This window comes from Rissa tridactyla, chromosome 14, assembly GCF_028500815.1.
Source record: "Rissa tridactyla isolate bRisTri1 chromosome 14, bRisTri1.patW.cur.20221130, whole genome shotgun sequence".
NCBI classification, from domain to species: domain Eukaryota; kingdom Metazoa; phylum Chordata; class Aves; order Charadriiformes; family Laridae; genus Rissa; species Rissa tridactyla.
Window position 1 is genome coordinate 11,127,134 of NC_071479.1, and position 18,168 is coordinate 11,145,301.

General features: G+C 51.0%; 1 protein-coding gene across 1 annotated transcript; it reads left to right on the forward strand.

The window, feature by feature from the left end:
* The first annotated feature begins 2,462 nt into the window (after nucleotides 1–2,462).
* Nucleotides 2,463–16,112, forward strand: LOC128917701 (ectonucleoside triphosphate diphosphohydrolase 2-like). The gene is made up of 9 exons (XM_054221097.1): nucleotides 2,463–2,608; nucleotides 5,269–5,386; nucleotides 7,054–7,204; nucleotides 7,944–8,103; nucleotides 9,698–9,925; nucleotides 11,009–11,281; nucleotides 12,117–12,212; nucleotides 13,175–13,309; nucleotides 14,336–16,112. Exons 1-9 carry the CDS (start codon nucleotides 2,495–2,497, stop codon nucleotides 14,564–14,566), a joined length of 1,506 nt encoding a protein of 501 aa, XP_054077072.1. The 5' UTR covers nucleotides 2,463–2,494; the 3' UTR covers nucleotides 14,567–16,112.
* Nucleotides 16,113–18,168: the final 2,056 nt, after the last annotated feature.

The window sequence follows — 18,168 nt, forward strand, 5'->3', positions numbered from 1 at the left end:
CTAGTGTGAGGGTGCCAGAGCCCTGGAACAGGCTGTGGAGTCTCCTTCTCTGGAGATATTCCAGAACCACCTGGACATGATTCTGTCCAGCCTGCTCTGGGTGACCCTGCTCTGGCAGGGGGTTGGAGATGGTCTCCAGAGGTCCCTTCCAGCCCCCGCCATTCTGTGTGATTCCTGCGGGTGCACGAGGCATCCGTTGGCACTTGGCTGATCCCTGGCAGGCAGCAATGAAAATGAGAAACGCAACCAAAAACAGCCTCACAAAGGAGAAGTGGCCTTTCCCCCTTCGCGGTTTGACCTTGGCAGGCCCATACTTCCAGAATAGCTGCTACAGAGTGGGGGGAAAAAAGCACCCTAATTTGTCCTTCATGAGATCTGCAGCCGGGCACCAGGATTGTACAGAGCTGCATCAGTCCAAGCCACCACAGAAACCCCTTTGGCGTCTGCCCACCAGTTAGTTTAACTATCGAGGCAAAACCTATGTGTTTTAGAGCCCCCCTAAGCCACTTGGGTCTGTCGACAGAACCCCGACACCCAGACAACAGAATGGACGTGCTCCGCTGTTCCCAGCCATGGGTCCTTCATCCCTCTCTCCATGTCCCAGCTGCAGAAGCAGCCCCCGCACAGCTCAAGGTGGATGCTGCTCTGCTGATGGAACACAGCAGGACTGGCGTGACCATGGCAGGATATGGCAGCTCCACCATGGCTGTTGGATATCCTTAGGCGCTGATGATATATCGCGATATCGGTATAAACTACTGTGACCTGCCCAAGGGCACGAGCCACCAGCCAACTGCCACAGTGTGAGCAGCCGCTCCACCCATCCCACGCGCAGCATTTCTTTGAGACAGGAGGATGCCCGAGGCTCCTGTGTTGTTTGCAGCACTGCAGCAAGCTGAATGCTGCACAAATCCTTCCCAGCAAAGCACCTGAAAGCCTGCCTGTCCCCCCAGGCAGACGCGAGAGCAGGGGCAAGGAGGATTGTCAGCACTCTGGCAATTTAATCCCTGTCTCTTTTGCAAAGTAGAGCACTGTCAGCCCAAGTGTAAGAAAAACAAAGAATCACAGAATGGTTTGGGTTGGAAGGGACCTTTAAAGATCACCCAATCCAAGCCTCCTGCCCTAGGCAGGGACACCTCCCACTAGACCAGGCTGCTCAAAGCCCTGCCCAACCCGGCCTTGAACACTTCCCACGATGGGGGATCCACAACTTCGTTGGGCAATCCGTTCCACGGTCTCACCACCCTCATCTAAGACATTTCTTCCTTATGTCCAACCTAAATCTACCCTCTTTCAGTTTAAAACCGCTGCCCCTCATCCTGTCACTACAGGACATCTGCAGATGCATTCTAGTTGCTGACCAGCAAAATCTGAACTGGAGTCTAACTCTGCGGGAAGATGAGGGAATCCTGGCACTTTGCTTAAAACAACTCTAAGACAAATAGATGTGTCTACAAATACCACTGCAAGACCAAGAAGGCATCATTCATGTCATTCCTTTAGCTCTGCGGAGGCCTGGCTGAAGTCATCTGGTGGGGACAAGATAGCCTTGCCAATAGATGCTCCAGCTCGCACAAACCGAAATATTTCTTTAAAGAAGTTGCACTTTTATTCCTAGACTCTGTCACGGAGAAACAGATGGGGACAGCCTGAAAGAAGCATCTCTCCTGGGACTAACACATTTTTCTTCAGAAATTCTGGTTTCAGGGATGTCTTCGTGGCACCGGAAAGGAGAAAGCGGGCACGTGTTTTGTAAAGTCTGGGGTTCGGCTACCTTTCATGGGGAGGCTGTCGGGAAGGGGAATACAGGCACCTACACTGGCCTTCTGGGGGCAAAAGACCCGAGCAGCCCCTGCCGTATCCCCTCCTCCACAGCAGAGACCAAACCAGCCAGAGTCTCCTGCGGGTGGAAACCCAAATGTGTAGTCGTTCTCCTGTCCCAGGTGCCACCTGAGAGTGAACAAAGAGGCAGGAGCAGTCTGAAGGAACTGGGCAGAACGCTGGCGCTCTGCCCCAACCCGATGGACACGTGCTTGAGGGAAACACCCCAGGTCCACCCTGGAGCACGCAGATAAAAAGTAAACCCAGTGACAGGGAGTTTGGTATTTCCACGCGCAGCATACCAAACGGATGAGTTTTGCTTGCTTTCTGCTTATTACACAGCTGAGTTAACCCCACATTTCTGTTTACCTCAGCCCCGCTGCCTGGGGCAGTTTCGAGGTTGCACCGATGCCTTTGCAAAGCTAGCACTGGAACAGGCATGAAGCCGTCGTTTTATTTACTGTGTGGAGGGATGGAAGGGAGAAGCGCCTGACGCATCGCAGCTTGGCCCACGCACTCCTTGTGGTCCCTGTGGCTTGGGGCTGGGCTGAAGTCAGAGCCTGGCCCCGGCCCCGCCTTTCTCCTCTTTTTAAAGGTTATAAGAAGCAGCCGCTGTCAGTTTGCTGCTCCGCTGTTTCCTCTTTTGATTCTTTGCGAAAGGAGAAAGCGCTTCATGTCTTGGCGTGAACTCCTTCCCCCCTGGCTGGTGATCGTAGCGGGACTGACGGGCATCGTGCTGCTTTGCGTCTCCACTAAAGATGTGCCCGTCGCTCCTCCCAGGACCAAGGTAAGGGTGTCCCCCCACCCAAGGGGTGGCCAGGCTGGGGGTCAAGCGGGGCAATAAGCAGAGGACCTTCTCCTCCTCTGCGGGGCTGCTTATTAAGGAGAAGCTTCCTGTTCCCTTTTGCAAGCGGGCATTTAAACTAAAACCTGTTGTGTTTTATTGCTTTTTACATTCGTTGTACTACTGAGTTAGTTACTAGCCCGAAACAACAAGCTTGAGGAGGGGACTCGAGCAAGGCTGTGAGGATGGGTTTGCATCCTGCAACATGCTGTAGATATTCGAGGCAAAAACAAGGCAACACCTTTGGCTGGTCAGGGAATACAGGCTGGGTACCATCCAGCAGAGATGCTCACCACAGGCTGAGGAGATGCAGCCCATGTCAGGAGCTACCTCAGAGCGACAAGGGACCAGTGGTGTCCATGGAGGGAAAGAGCTAGGTCCCTCCTGAAAGTCAGATGGAATTTGGCCCTGAACTGCTGTTTCTGTCCAAAAAAACCCAACCAAACAACTCAAAAAAAAAGTAAATTATCTTCCATGCCTTCTCCTCTTCTGTCCTGTCTTGATTTTAACCGAAGAGCCAACCTGCTCTCCGCAGCGGGGTGAGATCTGCCTGGTGAGGGGGGGATTAATGCCCATCCGCTCTGCCTCTCGTGCACCCGCTGCTGAGGTGAGATCAGTGGCACGTTATGGTATAATCAAACAGAAGTAGGTTAACCTGCATGTTTAGAGATACTACCCTTCCTCTACGCTCCTCTCAGAACCAAAATTGGATTAAAAAAAACCCTCATTACTCCATGCTCTGCCCTTCCTGGTGTTAAGCCGAGGCAGAAACGCAGTGATCCCTTCTTCTCCCTTGCGCTCCCAGCAGCAGCCTCTCATTTTGTGAAGCAGGAAAAAAAAAAAATAATCCATGTTTCTCCACCAATACCATTCATTTCTTCCTCTTCTGCGGCAGCCGACATGTCCTTGCGAGAAATACAAGCTGTCACTCCTGTGGGAGGGTGCCAGCAGGCTCAGGCAGGGACTTCCATCCTCCTTCCGCATTTCTGCTCCAGCTCCAGTCCCACCAGTTCCTGTCCCGGGCGCTGTGTCTGGTGCAGCTGGGAGCACCCAGGAGGGAAGCAGGCAGCCAGCTTCCCTCGGAGGCTGCAGCCAGGCTCTGTCTTGTGCTAAAACCCTCCTGACTGTTAATATCGACCTCTCAGGAGGTTTCTCCTCCCACTCAGTCACAGCTACAACTATTTCTGTGCAAGATACAGCTTAGGCCACGCACCACCACGTACCCCCCAGATCTCACTAATTTCTTTCCTGTCTGTGTAGGAGATGTCCCAGTTTGGGGTCACGTAATAGAACCATAGAATGGTTTGGGTCAGAAGGGACGTTAACACCCACTCAGTGCCACCCCCTGCCCTGGGCAGGGACACCTCCCATCAGCCCACGTTGCTCCAAGCCCTGTCCAACCTGGCCTTGAACCCCTCCAGGGATGGGGCAGCCACAGCTTCTCTGGGCAACCTGGGCCAGGGGCTCACCACCCTCACAGTGAAGAATTTCTTCCTCAGATCTCATCTAAATTTCCCATCTTTCACATTTAGAACCATTACCCCTCATCCTATTGCTACATGCCCTTGCAAACAGCCCCTCCCCATCCTTCCTGTAGGCCCCCTTTAGGGACTGGAAGGGGCTCTAAGGTCTCCCCGGAGCCTCCAGGCTGAACAACCCCAACACTCTCAGCCTGCCTTGATGTGAGAGGAGCTCCACAGGGGGGAAAGGAGGACACCATAGGCCAGCACCAGGGCTATTTTGAGCGTGGGGACATCCAAACCAGCCACAGAGCCGTGCTGCAGGTACCTGAGTGTGGTCTCTCATTTCCTAACCTCACATACGAGGTGCAGCTCAGCAAGGCTCAGCTGCACCAAACAGACCAGATGCTGGGCTGCAAAGAGACTAAGAAAGCCCTCGGCCTCACTGCTAGGCAGTAGGAGAACTGTCAGAGGACAAGGTGTTGGGAAATCTTATGGTTGCTGCTGCTGTTTCTGCCAAGACATAATCTCGGTCTCCTCAGGGCTGCTGTGTCGGACAGTGTATGTGCTGGCTGGTCCCAGCACACTCAGCTCCCACAGGGGCAAACCCAGCCCGTGTCGCACCACCTCTGCAGCTGGGCGTCAAGCGGACGTGGGAGTCTCGGCTTCCTCAGAAGCCGGAACAAGCCACAGCGCTCCAATTCCTGCACGAAATCCTTATCTCTTCAGCAAACCAATCCAGCAGCAGTTTGAGTCCCGGAGTCAATTGAGAGCCTGTATAGTGCCATCTCCCACCGCTTTAGGACCTGTTTTTCCTGAGCTCCAGGTGGCTCAGCTCTCAGCGGGAGCCCTCTGACTGGTTTCAGGAAGACCTACAGAGCATGCCACTGCAGCTCTGATGTATTTCTGGGTGCTTCTCCACTCCTACCGCTCCTCATGTATATTCAGAAATGCAGATGGTTCCCTGCAAATCCACACCATCTTCTGGCTTCACCCTTTCTTTGCCTGGAAAAAGCTAACTCAAATACTGCAGTGCAGGCCCGGGGGTTACCCAGAATACCTACACAATGCTGAGTAACCCTACAATACCAAAGCAGCATGCCTTCAGTGGTGTTTACCTAGAGTGTTTTGGGATTTTTCCAGTATGGCATTGTTCTGGATGCTGGCCCATCCCGCACCATCCTGTTCATCTACCAGTGGACCACCACCAAGGCAAACAAGACCGGGGTGATCAGGGAATGTAGTTCCTGTCCTGTGCAAGGTAAGGTGCCCAATTCATGCTCGGTGGTCTGTGGGACTGGCATGGGAGGGATGGAAACCTAGAGATCTGGGCATGGACCATTGCTGCAATTTCCTCAGCTCCTGTATCATCTAGCTGTACACTGAAATAGCGCTGTGGAGCACAGGCTGCTTATTTTCAGCATGGTTCTTCTCAACACAGGCAGATTTAGCCGTACACGGCTGGATGTCAGAGCACTCAGCAGAAGCAGGTGACAGGTTTTTTGGCCTGCTGCAGGCAGGGAAGCACACAGAGGGGCTGGTCCTGATGTCCACATGGATGGGAGGCAGAGCCAAGGTTGCTGAGCTCCTCACTCAGGTGAGACAGCAAACAGCAACAGACACAAGTCTGGCTGCAGGGTGACTCCTGGTACCCTCTGCCTCCTCCTGACTACTCTAGCAGAAAGTGGTGTAGCTCCAGGGCAACAGAGGTGTGAAGACTCCAACCCTCTATGCAAGTTTTGACAGCACAAGCGTGAGTTCAGCTTGGTCTTAGGTGTCACGTTTTGGAGAATACTGGGGTCTTCCTCTCTAGTTTGAATCGGTTCAGCCCTGCCAAAGCCAGCTGAAAGGGTTTCATGCATTAATGCTTGGGGTTTTCCTTCCCTGTCTCTCAATCATGCTTTGATGTTGAAGCCTGATTATAGCAGGATGCCGGGAAACCCTGAACTCTCGGTAGCAGTGTGCTGTGGGAGGGCAGCTGCACAAGCAGCAGGGAAGAAGGTTTGTGCCCTTGCAGACTGTAAGCAATACAAACCACATACAGAAGGTGCAGTAAGGGCTCCCTGAAACCTTATCATAGATGTCCCTTCACTGCAGCCACGTTCGCTGCCTGGGTTAAAATCAGCAACTCCAGCTCGGTGCTTGAAGACTTACTTGAACCTGCTGCTGCAGGTGCCAGCAGCAGCAAGAGGTCCAGACAAGTCTCTCTCCTAGATGTGGGTAGTGGTCCCTGGTCTGCATGGCAGTGTGGTGACAGCCTTTGTGTGGCCGTAGGGAAGCCACAGCTTAGCCCTACACAGGGCCCAGGAGAGCAAAGCACATGGTGAGGGAGTCGCGCAGCCAGGAAGGCAAGTGGGCCAGAGGATGGGGAAGTGCGGCTCCTTCCGGGTAGTAGTTCAAAACCAGCGTTTCAGACCTCACTGAATCTTGCCGGACAGATGAGTCAAGGCTTGCACACAGCTGCTCCCCACACAGCACCAGCTTCCTCTGGAGCAGAGGTGCTTTGCTTGCAGGCGTGGGGCTCAGAAGCCACCTCCACCAACACAAGAGGAAGCGGAAAGTGCTGACACATCAGCTTCGGCTCTATCTGCATGGCAGTGTGTCTTCTGGCTTATCTTTTATAGTAGCTAAAGCCACGTTTCTTCCTCTGTGGGCTGAGACAGCATCAGCTGATACCGTGGTCATTTACAGGATGTCTCAGCAGCAGAGCTAGGGTTCTCTGTGTGCCATGTGGGATTTACATGCATGTGCTGTTTTGCTCCCTGTACCACATTTTAGCAGGATGGCTACCTGGAGGAACTCCTTCATTCTGCCTGGGACAGGTCCTGCCTTTAACCGTGCCCTAGGACAGCAACCTCTTGGGTAACAGCTCTCACACTTCTCCCATGTCTTTCCTTAGAAAATGTCATTCTTTCCCCTGGTCCTCAGGTCTGAGAATCTCCAACTACTCAGATTCTCCTCAGGAAGTAGGGAAGAGTTTGGAGCTATGTTTGAACCATGCCCAGGAGGAGATCCCGGCAGAGCTGCACAGCCAAACCCCCCTCTACTTGGGAGCAACCGCCAGCACGGGGCAGCTGAAGTGAGTGAATGTTGCAAACCCACACCCCGAGATCAGCACATGCCATGCGGATCATTCTGTAAATGCATCTCACCTTGTCTGCTCTGCAGTGTGTTTCATCCCTAAGCTGCTAGTCAGGTAAACCTTCTTCAGGTCCCCACGCGCTCGAGGGGAGTATGGCATGGCTGTGTCTCCATACTGTCCCCCCAGGCAGCCATGAGGAGGACAGTCTTGCTACCGCTACCAGTCCGTGTAAAGTCTCCTTCGCAATTAGTGCTTGGGGAAATATCTGTCAGTCTGGAAGCTGACGTGTTTTCAGTTTAGGTGAAAACCCACATGGGTGTGCAGGGGTGCTTCTTGTCAGCAGGTTGGGAGCGATGGTGGGAAGATCCATCTTCTCATACTCGCTTTTGCAGACCCTGTTCTTGGTCACCTCGTTACTGGGACCTTTATTTCCTTTTAGACACTGGGGAAAAGTAAAGACTGGAGGGGCTCAGGTCAGCTGGCAAGACCACAGGATCCCTCAGTGGCAGAACCAAATTCTTGAATGGTGGCACAACTGCTCAAGTTGGCCCTCTGCTGTTCTTGACCCCAGTGTCATTCGAGGGGAGAGGGAAGTAGCAGCAGGAGTGGGATTGTCATTGTGCTACTACCCGAAGTGGGGAGCACAGCAGCAAGCCCTGCAGCTGTGCCCCCACTGCAGGCTGCTCCTGGCAGGCTCCTGTAACAACAGATGTGCCTTCTTTTTCTTTCTGTTTAGCCTCACAAATCTCACCCGCGCTGACGGTCTCCTTGCAGCCCTGACTGTGGCCCTGAAGTCATCCCCCTTTGACTTTCAGGGAGCACAAATCCTGTCCAGCCCAGATGAGGAAGCATTCAATTGGGTTGCTGTTAACTATGTCCTGGAGAACTTCTTCAAGGTAAAGGACAATCCTGCCTGGGGAGTACAGAACTGAGCTAAGCACAACTCCCTTTAGCAAACAGCCACAGAGACCTGTGGAGGGATTGTTGAAGCCCTGTACTTCAAACTGTGCTTAAGCACAGCTTCCGCTGTCTTTTAGAGAAGGCAAGTTCTATCCAACACCAGCTCTGGGGGACGTAACGTAAGATGGTCAAAACTAGGCTGAAGGACCAAACCTCTAATATAGCATTTCATGGACATGTCCATGCAGTTGCCCTGACAGATGTGAGGCTTTCTGGGCAGCACATCTGGGATGCTCACACAGATAACCTTACACAGCCTGGCCCTGGGGTGTCAACAAGAATTCCGCAGCTCTGAGTCCCTGCAGCTCTGGCTCAGCACCACTTCACCAAAAGGGTTATCAAGCATTGGAACAGGCTGCCCAGAGAAGTTGTCGAATCGCCATCCCTGGAGGTATTTAAAAGCCAGGCAGACATGGTGCTGAGGGACACGGTTCAGTGTTGGTTTTGGCAGTGTTGATGGTTGCACTCAATGGTCTCAAAGGTTCCTTCCAACCTAGACGATTCTATGATTCTATTCTATAACCTTCCATAGCCTGGCCCTGGGGTGTCAACAAGAACTCCAGTGCCCCAAGTCCCTACAGCTTTAGCTCAGCACCACTGTCAAACAGGCATTGTCGCTATGTCTGTGCCATGCTGTGGGATTGCCACTGCAGTCCAGCTGTTCCATGGGACACCCTGTGGATGGTGGACAGAGAAGCAGAGTCTCTTGCTGCCAAAGCAAAAGCCCATCAAGTTTCCTCTCATTGAGACACTAGCAAGAGTAGAGCTGGGCGTCCCCAGCATAGAGACCTGGTCTGTATTCAGAAGGCACTTGCTAAACAAAAAGAATACATTTAAGTTTCCTTGCTCTACCCATGGCTTCTCAAGCCAAAGGGTCTCAAGAAGAACTCAAGGGCCAAGAGAAAGGTGGGTTTGATTGAGTTATTCCACATTAGTGAAGTGAAAGGCAGTTCTGATAACCAGCAGCAAGCACGCACTGGTTAGGGAATTGCCAGCCCTGCTGGCAGCAACACAGCTTTCCCCAGCTGGGGACAGAGAGCTTACACCCACCTAAACTACTAACTTCAGCATTGCCAAAATCAGTTCTGCAAGACTGCAGGAGATGAAACCACAGGGTTCTTCTGACAGGAGGATCACTTTAGCATCAAGGCAGCACTTGAAGCCCATATCTGCCCACCTGGAAGCCTCCCTCCCATTTCCCCACCACCACCCTCTCTCCCCTGTTCCTACCTGCTGAGACCAGTAGCTTGAACAGCCACCCAGAGTGGTGGGCCCTGTTTGCTCTTGCTGGCTGTGGGGAGCTCTCTGTGCAGATGTACTTGTACAACGGCTCCTCTGTTCCCTCCAAAGCCACCAGTTCAGCATCCTTATGTCCTGCGTGGGGGGGAAAAAAAAAAAAAAAAAGAAAAACAGTTGGGCTGTACTGCACCAGAAAGCTGCTTTCTCTCTCTGTGCAATAATGCTTGCATCTGACCACGACCCAGATGTAGAAGTCTTAAGAACTGATCTCTCTGGTTCTTTTTGGGTCAGTACGACTGGCGAGGACAGTTGGTCCCCTCCGGGAAGGGGATGGCAGGAGTCCTGTCCGTGGGAAGAACTTCAGCACAGCTCACATTCAAGGTGGAAGAAGGAAACCAGGCACCGAAAGGAGGAGTGAGGCTGCAGCTGTATGGGAAGACGCACAACGTGTACACTCACCACTGCCCCTGCCACGGCACGGACCAGCTCCGCAGCAGCCTGCTCTCTGTGCTCATTCAAGTGAGTATCTGCCACAGGGGCATTTGCAAGGCTCCTGGATACAACATCACTAAATGACAGTTGCACACAGGCTAGCTGCTAATGGGCAAAACGTCACTGTCTTTAATAGAGGGCATCTGCATCTATCTAAAAAATGCCAGTGCATTTGCAAAACATACTCTCTATGCCCAAACCAATGCCCTCCAAGCAGACACACAGGCACCGATGCAAGAATATCCTACTTGCAGGCTCCATCTGGCTCCTTACTTAATGCACACGAGCACAGAACTGCTCTCCAGAGGTGCTAAGATCACCTTCAGGGTGGAGAGAAGCAGAGACTTCCCTTGGCTCCTCTGAACTGCTCCTCCGTCCTAGAAGAGGAGCCTAAACAGCAGCACCCAGGAACCAACTGGGATCTTCCATTTGGGGTATTTGTGTCCTTTGCTGAGAAGCAATCTTTAAAAGAGCAATATTTCACTTTGAAAATGCACAGGTGTTTTGGTTCTTACAAACTTTAATTTGAGGGAGAGGCGGCAGGATCTGATGCAAACTCAGGAATCATTTTAGCCTCCACCAAAACTGAATTGCTCAGAAATAAACTACTTGCTGCCCATCCACTTGCCTCCCTATAAACCCCACCTCCCCTTACCTGAGACCCGAATGTCCCACATGGAGACCCACTTCATCACAGTTATATTGGGGAATTCCAAGAGATGAGAAACACTGCTTCTTCCAGGGTTGAGACATTTGGAAGGCAGACCAGAACAGCCTCTTTCTTGCAACCAGAAAGAGTACAGGATTCATTGAAATTTTATTTCTGGGCTAAGGGAGAGCAGGTAGGGCTGGGACGACCCAGCCTCCCACAGCAGGTCCCAGCATCGCAGCTTGCCCTGAATTCCGCTGGAGCTGGGAACCTGCTGCATCAGTCTTGCAGTTGACCGGCTGGGATAAGGTTTGGCAAACCTTTTGCAGACCGCAAGCTTAATTACAACGTGGTGGTGCCAGAGGAAAACTGTTCTTCACTGTGTTACATTTTGTCTTCCTTTGTGAACCTCTAGGATGCCAATGTCCTCTCTTGTTGCCTGTTTTATTCTGCCTCTCTAGGATCAGAGAAGTGCTAAAACTGTGACTAATCCCTGCTGGCCCCTCACCTACTCCCGGGAAGTACAGTGGCAATCGGTGCATGCTGGGCCTTGTGCTGTCAGCAATGACACGTGGGACATCCCTGGCCCTAAGGAGGTCTTCAACATCACCGGCTCCGGCAATCCCACCGCCTGTATGAGACTCATGCAAAACCTGCTCAACTCTTCCTCTTCCTGCAGCTTCCTCGAGCATTCCCCCAGCAGTGTTTTCAAGCCCCTCCGGACCAGGTTTCTGGTGGGTTCTTATTTACATTTAGGTAGGCAATTGGTATGGAGAATGCATGAAATAGGACCAGTTTGGTCATACAGTGGGAACAGCCACGCTGTGCCCTCTGCTAGCCAAGAGGGCCAGTGCTCTGGCTAACGCTGCACACATGTGCCCTGCTCTCTCCCTCTCATCAACACAAAGCTGTTCAAACATGGACCACAGCTTCCCACCAATGACTGCAGTAGGGCTTTCTTCATCCACATCTCAGCAATGTTTGCTTGCAAGACAAACTTTGGGGCTCCACAAAGCCATAACGGAGCTCGTGTGAGCCAGCCAGGATAGGGCAATCAGGAGCTGTCTTTTGAGCAGGTCTTCCCCAAAATAAGTCTGTGGTGAAGCTGAAGATCCTCTGCCACTCCCTTAGCAAACATCTGGACATGCCCCACCGCAAGCATGCTTATATCTGAGACCCTGAATCTAGTGTCCAAAGTTATCGGGTTGTTAAGCCAGGACCAGCTCAAAATCCTAGGAAAAACTGAGTGCATTTCAGAGTGAGGAATTACAGAAATCTCCCCAGCTCCCTGCTCCTGAGAGCCTCCCATGGACATGGTCCCAAGGAGCATAAGGTCCTGCCTGCAGGGCCAGGAAGGCAGCTGCACGGAAGCTAGAAACAGTCCAGTTTCCATCTCCAGACAGTAACAGATCCTGCTTGTCTTCCTTGCACCCATGGCACCACCACAAGCACACAGACAGGGCACCCTGGCAACGCACCCCACAGCTGCTGCCACTTACTTTCCTATAGATGCAATGCAAGGACATAGAGCAGAGTCCAGCCTGATGATTGTTTCTGCTCCTCTTGTAGGTGATTTCTGAGGCCATGGACTTCATGAGAGAAACCGTACCCTCTCCTGACTTGGGCCAGGCAGTCAAAAGGCTTTGTGGAATGTCCGTCAAAGAGGTAACTGTGGAATAACTTAGTGCACAAGGAGAGTGAGAAGCAAGGAATGGTCTGTTGTACAAGCCCATGTGGTTCCGACTGACAGAGCCATAAGTTACTGTCTCCCTCAGGGGAAAACTTGGATTTGCCTGGTTTGGGTTTTTTGTTTTTTTTTTTTTTTTACATTGAGGAAACAGGCTTCACTTATTTTCCTTCCTCTCAAATACCAGCTGCTGCTGGTAACACCTGGACTTAATTAAATGAAAAGCCACCAGTACTGTTTACTGCATATTAAGGAGTAAACAGGAAGGCTGCCTATTCACTCCTGTACATCACCTCAGTCATCCTGTTATCCTCCTCTCCTTCAGAGCAAGGAACACATCTGCTCAGACTCCAGGGGCTTTCCCATTTCACCAGGGCCCACGGAGATCAAGATGGGGGAATTTGTAAGTTCTTCCCCTCAGTTGGTAGCTTATGAGGTCACCCGCATTTACAACTACACTGAACAAGCATCCACAGTAACATTCAAATTGGACAATTTCTACAGGGTTTGCTAATGGGGTAGCAAAGCCCACAAGCTGCTCCCTAAAGCCTTCTCTTCTGCATAGAAGAGAAAGATCTTGTTGGTGCTCGTGTTGAGAGAAAGGATGCAGCATTAGCTCAATCTCATTAGAGAGCAGAGAATCAAACCAAGCAGCTGACCTGCGAGACAACTGTAGGAGACCTGGCTGCCAGCCCTGCTGCGCTTGGGACTGCCTGGCCTCTGATGAGATGGGGACAAAGGCACTAAGAGATGACACTGGTTCCCAGACCACAGCCCAGGGTGTGCAGGAAACACGGTTTCAGCCTGCACAGGACACAACCCCCTCCTCCAGTCCCATAGCAGGAAAGGAGAGGTTACAGCAGGCCTGAAATTCAGCTACTGAATATTTACTTCTTTTATTCCCCTCCGCCACCCCGTCTTCTTTTGGAAATGACACCAGCTGGTCAAGGAGTCCCAAACAAGCCTGCATACACTTGCTGACTACTGTGTTGTGTCTGCCTTCATCCTTCATCTCAGTACAAAGGGATACAGCTTTGACTTTGACGGCTCTGTTTGGACTGCATTCCAGAAGAAGGTCAGTGGTATTTCCAATTAGGAGGGAGCACTGGTTTCAGTACAGCCAACCTGTCTCCAGCCCTACGAGCCCTAAGCAGCTAGGTTTCTCCTGCAACATTTTTTTGCAAAATAAATTCACGATTATGATAAGCAAAAAAAACAGTGTCAGACAGCTAGAAAGCTCGTCCTCGCTGAAAAACAGACGGGACAAAACCTTATCTGAAGCCATACCATCTTTAAGAGTCTGTGCCCAATGGGGAAGGAAATATGGCTTGGTCACCACTTAACGCTAAGGACAAACCGCTGATAATATTTCCTGAGCCAAAAGATGCTGCCCTGCCTCTTTGCAATCACCTTTGTACTAGTGAGGGTTTATAACTGGATTACAAGGCCTGGGATTACTTCAGGATCTGGAGGCCCCAAGGAAAGGAGGATTTGATTCAAGTCCTCCCCTTCAGAAAAGGCAAGAAAGCCTATTCCCAGACCTCTCCTCTACTCACCAGCAAGGCAATGTCCCACTGAGCAGGGCCTCATCAGCGACAGCGGTTCAGTCAGCCACACGGTGATGATCAGACCAAGGCAAGATAACAAGGTTGGTCCAGGGTCCACGCAGGGAGCCCACTCCGGAAAGCCAGAGACAAGCTACCTGCAACATAGGTCTGAGGCTCCTAGGCTCACAGGGCCAGAGACAGAACTCCCCACAACGTAGACTTGAGGTCCATCTGGGAAAACCAGGCAGTCAGCAGGAGAAGGAACAGCACCCACAGCTCAGGAAAGAGGGAGCTGCCCAAGCCTGAGCTTAAATGGAGCTCCCAGGCCCATGGGCAGAGGGGGTGGGTGGAAGTGCCAGGTGAGGCTGGTCAGGGCAATTAAGGCCTATTAGCGCACTCAGGGCACTGAGAGTGGGAGAGCTCTTAATTTCAAGCCTAATCCTTGTATCAGTCTCATATAAAATATACGAGGCCTTGGGCCTGTGCACAGAAACACAGCTGGGGTTCAGGCTGTCTCCTTCTCTTCTGACCTCTCCTCCTTTTTATTTCAATAGATGGGTGGCACGTCCTCTGGCTGGACTCTCGGGTACCTGCTGAGCCTCACCAACTCCATCCCCCAGGACAGCCCAAGCTTCCTCAAGGGGATTGAACCAGGGGTCTGGTCTTTGCTCCTCATCCTCTTTGTCACGCTGCTCACTGGCTCTTTCATGCGCATCTCCTACCGAGTGATGGTCAAGGAAAACAGCTTGAGTAACAGGAACAGCAGTGTTTTTGATGACAACTGACCATTTTTGGGACTTGATACTCTTGCCAGAGGGCAGTTAAGAGGGTACATACAGAAATCACGCAGGTGTAAGTCACTGGAGGACACCAGCGATTCTCTTGCAGGACTCCCAGAGCCTCCCTGCCTTATTTCAGCTTGCTAACACTTGCACTACCGTACTTTGAGACAACAGAGCCTGCTCGGCAGGAAGCCTGTGCTTCCCGGTGGATGGCAAGCAAATGTTCAAATGTCCAAATGAGAACAGCCTGCGCAGATCTTGCCTGGGCTGCAGCTGAGATTACTCACGTCAACCTAATGAAATGATGCCTCTGAGCAGGCAGGCCCTGAGCTATTGTAAAGTTAATATTGAATAATCCTGTCTAATCAGGAGAGCTGGTGTCTGAAAACGGTGCTCTGTCCTCTTCTGTGCCCACAAGAGATGTTATCTGCAGTATCGCCACTAGTGAAGACTGGAACAGAATTACAATATAATCAGAATGTAACAGCCAGCTTCCTTCCATGTTCTCAGGAAGAAAGCAGGTATTTTCTGCCTGCTACCACTGATCTGCCTGTTCTTCCGCCTCAGTGACAGTATCCACGTGTCCCTTCCAGTGAATGCTCCTGCTGAGCGAGAATCCTTCAAAAGCAATGGGCTTTGGTCTTGGTCTCTACCAAATGTGCAGAGCATCAAACGAGAAACAGAGGGCAGAGAAGTGCAGCTGAGTTCCTGTCTCAGCTGAGTCATGGGAATGCAGGGTTAAAATTGCCAATTTAAACTCTTTAACCAGGACTTGAATTAACACATTTCGTTTCACATTTACTAAAACCGGGTGCATGCTGAGCTGAAGTTCCCCAGTTCGTTCATTTGCACTGAACTGCTTGTCTCGCTGACTCTGAAAGTGAAGTATCTCATCTAATATTGTCCTTTAGACAAGAGCAGACCCAGGAACAGGAGCTTTCCTAATTGTCAGTCCAATGACTTTCGTATTAGACTCTGACCAGAGTTACCTTCTAATCCAATGCTCAGGCTTCCTCTGGGACGTGGCAGTCATTCCAGCTCCTCTGCTCTGCTCTGCTTATCTAAAGGATGAGGTGCTGTATAAATCCCCCGTGTTATTGTGAAGAAAAGGGATGGATTCAGACTAACACTGTCCTTTGACTGAAGCATTTAGAGTTCACTTCTTGGATTGCTTCAGAGACTTAAATGCACAGGCTGTTAAAAGCCCAAGGGATAAGTGTCTCCTACTCATTTCAGACCACTTTAAACATAAATTTAAATGCTCACAGATGCAGTGATGTGCCTTGCAGGATTTTTAAAGCTACTGTGGCACACAAATCCTTTCAAATCTGATTATTAATTACTTGTGCTCCCAACTAATATGTAGAACGCTCTCCTATCCCCTATAATATTGGGGTATTCATAAATTTTCTGGACAATTAATGAAGGTTTGGAACCTGTCAGTCAAGTTTGGAGGGGTGTGGAAACAGATTTAAACAAGCTCCATATTAATTTCTTTGAGTTGCACGTTAGATATTTTTAATTATATCATGTTATTAAAGATGTTTTAATAGACTGTCTGTGTTATTCTTGGCAAGAGAACAAAGCGGGGGTTCTATTGTGAATACAGAGAGGAGGATGGGGGATGCTGATTTGGCCTCTGTTTACTCAAGAGCTGTTATGCTGTGTACTTTCGGGGTACACAATGAGAACCCCCGAAGGCACTTTCTTCCCAGTGGCAGGCAGGCAGAAAATGACTTCAGATAACCTGGCTGCTGGTATTTAGTTGATGAGAGACATGTCTACATCTTTGATGTGTTCTTTGCTCAAACCATCTGAAGAAGGTAGGAGGGATTCAGGCAACCCTGCATAGAAAAAAAAAAAAAAAAAAAGAGGTTATCAGTGAGTCAGCGATATCAGGGAAATTCCCGAGACTTCATTCCTCCCACAGCTGGAAATGCAATCATTAACCAGAGCTCTGGCTCTGTGACCTGTCAGCACACAGGAGAACTGGGGGATTCCTGGCTGAGATTTGCGACCTGCCCAAGAAGAATCCTACCACTCTCATAAATGGAAATAAGCCAGAGAGATGCCAGGAACTCCAGGAGTCCAGGTGTTCTGGCCTGCTCAGTCATTACGTCTTCTTGATTTTGAATACTAGATCACAGGCTCCAAAAGGACAGTGTCTGGAACTGCCCCAAGCTCTTGTTTAGAAGGTTTGGGACTTCCATGCAGATAATAAGTGAGCAATTAGGCAAGAGGCTCAGCATGTCCTCCTGACACTTTACTTTTGCCACTGAGCTGTATTGTGTGATGGCACGCACAGATGGCTTAACTTGCCCCATTAAATCCATGACACTTGAGCCACCATCAGACACTGAGCCACCGCTCTGCGATGCAAAGATAACCCACAACCGCTTGATTTAGAGCAGATCCTAAACTCCTGAGGTAAAAGCTGCTGTTCTCATCAAAGATACAGCGTGATATTTTGATGGCTGAAGTTCTTCCTCCAGTGGTCCACACGCTGCAGGTGGCAGCTCCACTCCCTCCATTCCCAGCCCTCTCCTTCCAAATACTGCTACTAGTGCTCTCCTGCAGGCAGGTCGCGGGGGCAGGCAGGGGCAGGCATACGTGTTCTCATGTAACAGCTGTGCTGCCCACCCCAAGCCGCAGCCCCCAGCAGCTCGGGTTAGCAGGTGAACTGGGCTTGGAATGGGTAGTAATGATGGGGCGTATCATCAAAAATCCCCAAAGAGGGACTTTTTGCAAAGGCACGTAGTGATAGGATGAGGGATAATGGCTTCAAGCTGGAAGAGGAGGGATTTAGATTAGGTCTCAGGAAGAAACTCGACACTCTGAGGGTGGTGAGCCCCTGGCCCAGGTTGCCCAGAGAAGCTGTGGCTGCCCCATCCCTGGAGGGGTTCAAGGCCAGGTTGGACGGGGCTTGGAGCAACCTGGGCTGGTGGGAGGTGTCCCTGCCCAGGTGTCCTGGTTCCGGTGGGGATAGGGTTAACTTTTCCTGGTATTCCATGCCATGTGAGCCACGCCCACCCTGAGCTGCCGGGGGAGGGGGCAGGAAGTTGCTGCTTAAAAGCGGGCTGGGGCGTCCCGGGTCCGCCGGCGAGCGGCGGGGGAGCGGCGGTTCCGTAATCGCGTTTGTATATTCCCCTATCCGTGTTGTTGTTGTTGTTGTTTGCCTGTTCCCTTTGCTGTTCTATTAAACTGCCTTTGTCTCAACCCAAGAGTCTTGCCTTTTCTTACGATTCTTCCTGTGTTTGGAAGGCACGAGCGAGCGGCACGTGGTTCTTTGTTGCCGTCTGAGGCTAAACCACGACACCAGGGCAGGGGGTGGCACTGGGTGGGCTTTAAGGTCCCTTCCAACCCGAACCATTCTATGGTTCTCTTTCTGTCTGGCAGAAAAACACTTATAGACGTATTCACTAGGCAATGAGCCAGATTGGTATTTTAAAAGCCCTGAAGTGTGTTTTTAGTCACAAAAAAAGGCAAAAAATAACAAAATTTGGAACCTATGAGAAGAACAGAAGTTAACAGAAGTAACATATTCCTTTCTCCCAGCTCTCTAAGGAAGCGGCTCCTTCATGTCAGACTATGTATGTTTGCAGAAT

Excerpts from the sequence above, each read along its gene's own strand:
- LOC128917701 (XM_054221097.1), top strand. The coding sequence starts at position 2,495 with ATGTCTTGGCGTGAACTCCTTCCCCCCTGGCTGGTGATCGTAGCGGGA. Across the intron at positions 2,609-5,268 it reads TCGCTCCTCCCAGGACCAAG|TATGGCATTGTTCTGGATGC; the intron begins GTAAGGGTGTCC and ends GGATTTTTCCAG. Across the intron at positions 13,310-14,335 it reads GGACTGCATTCCAGAAGAAG|ATGGGTGGCACGTCCTCTGG; the intron begins GTCAGTGGTATT and ends TTATTTCAATAG.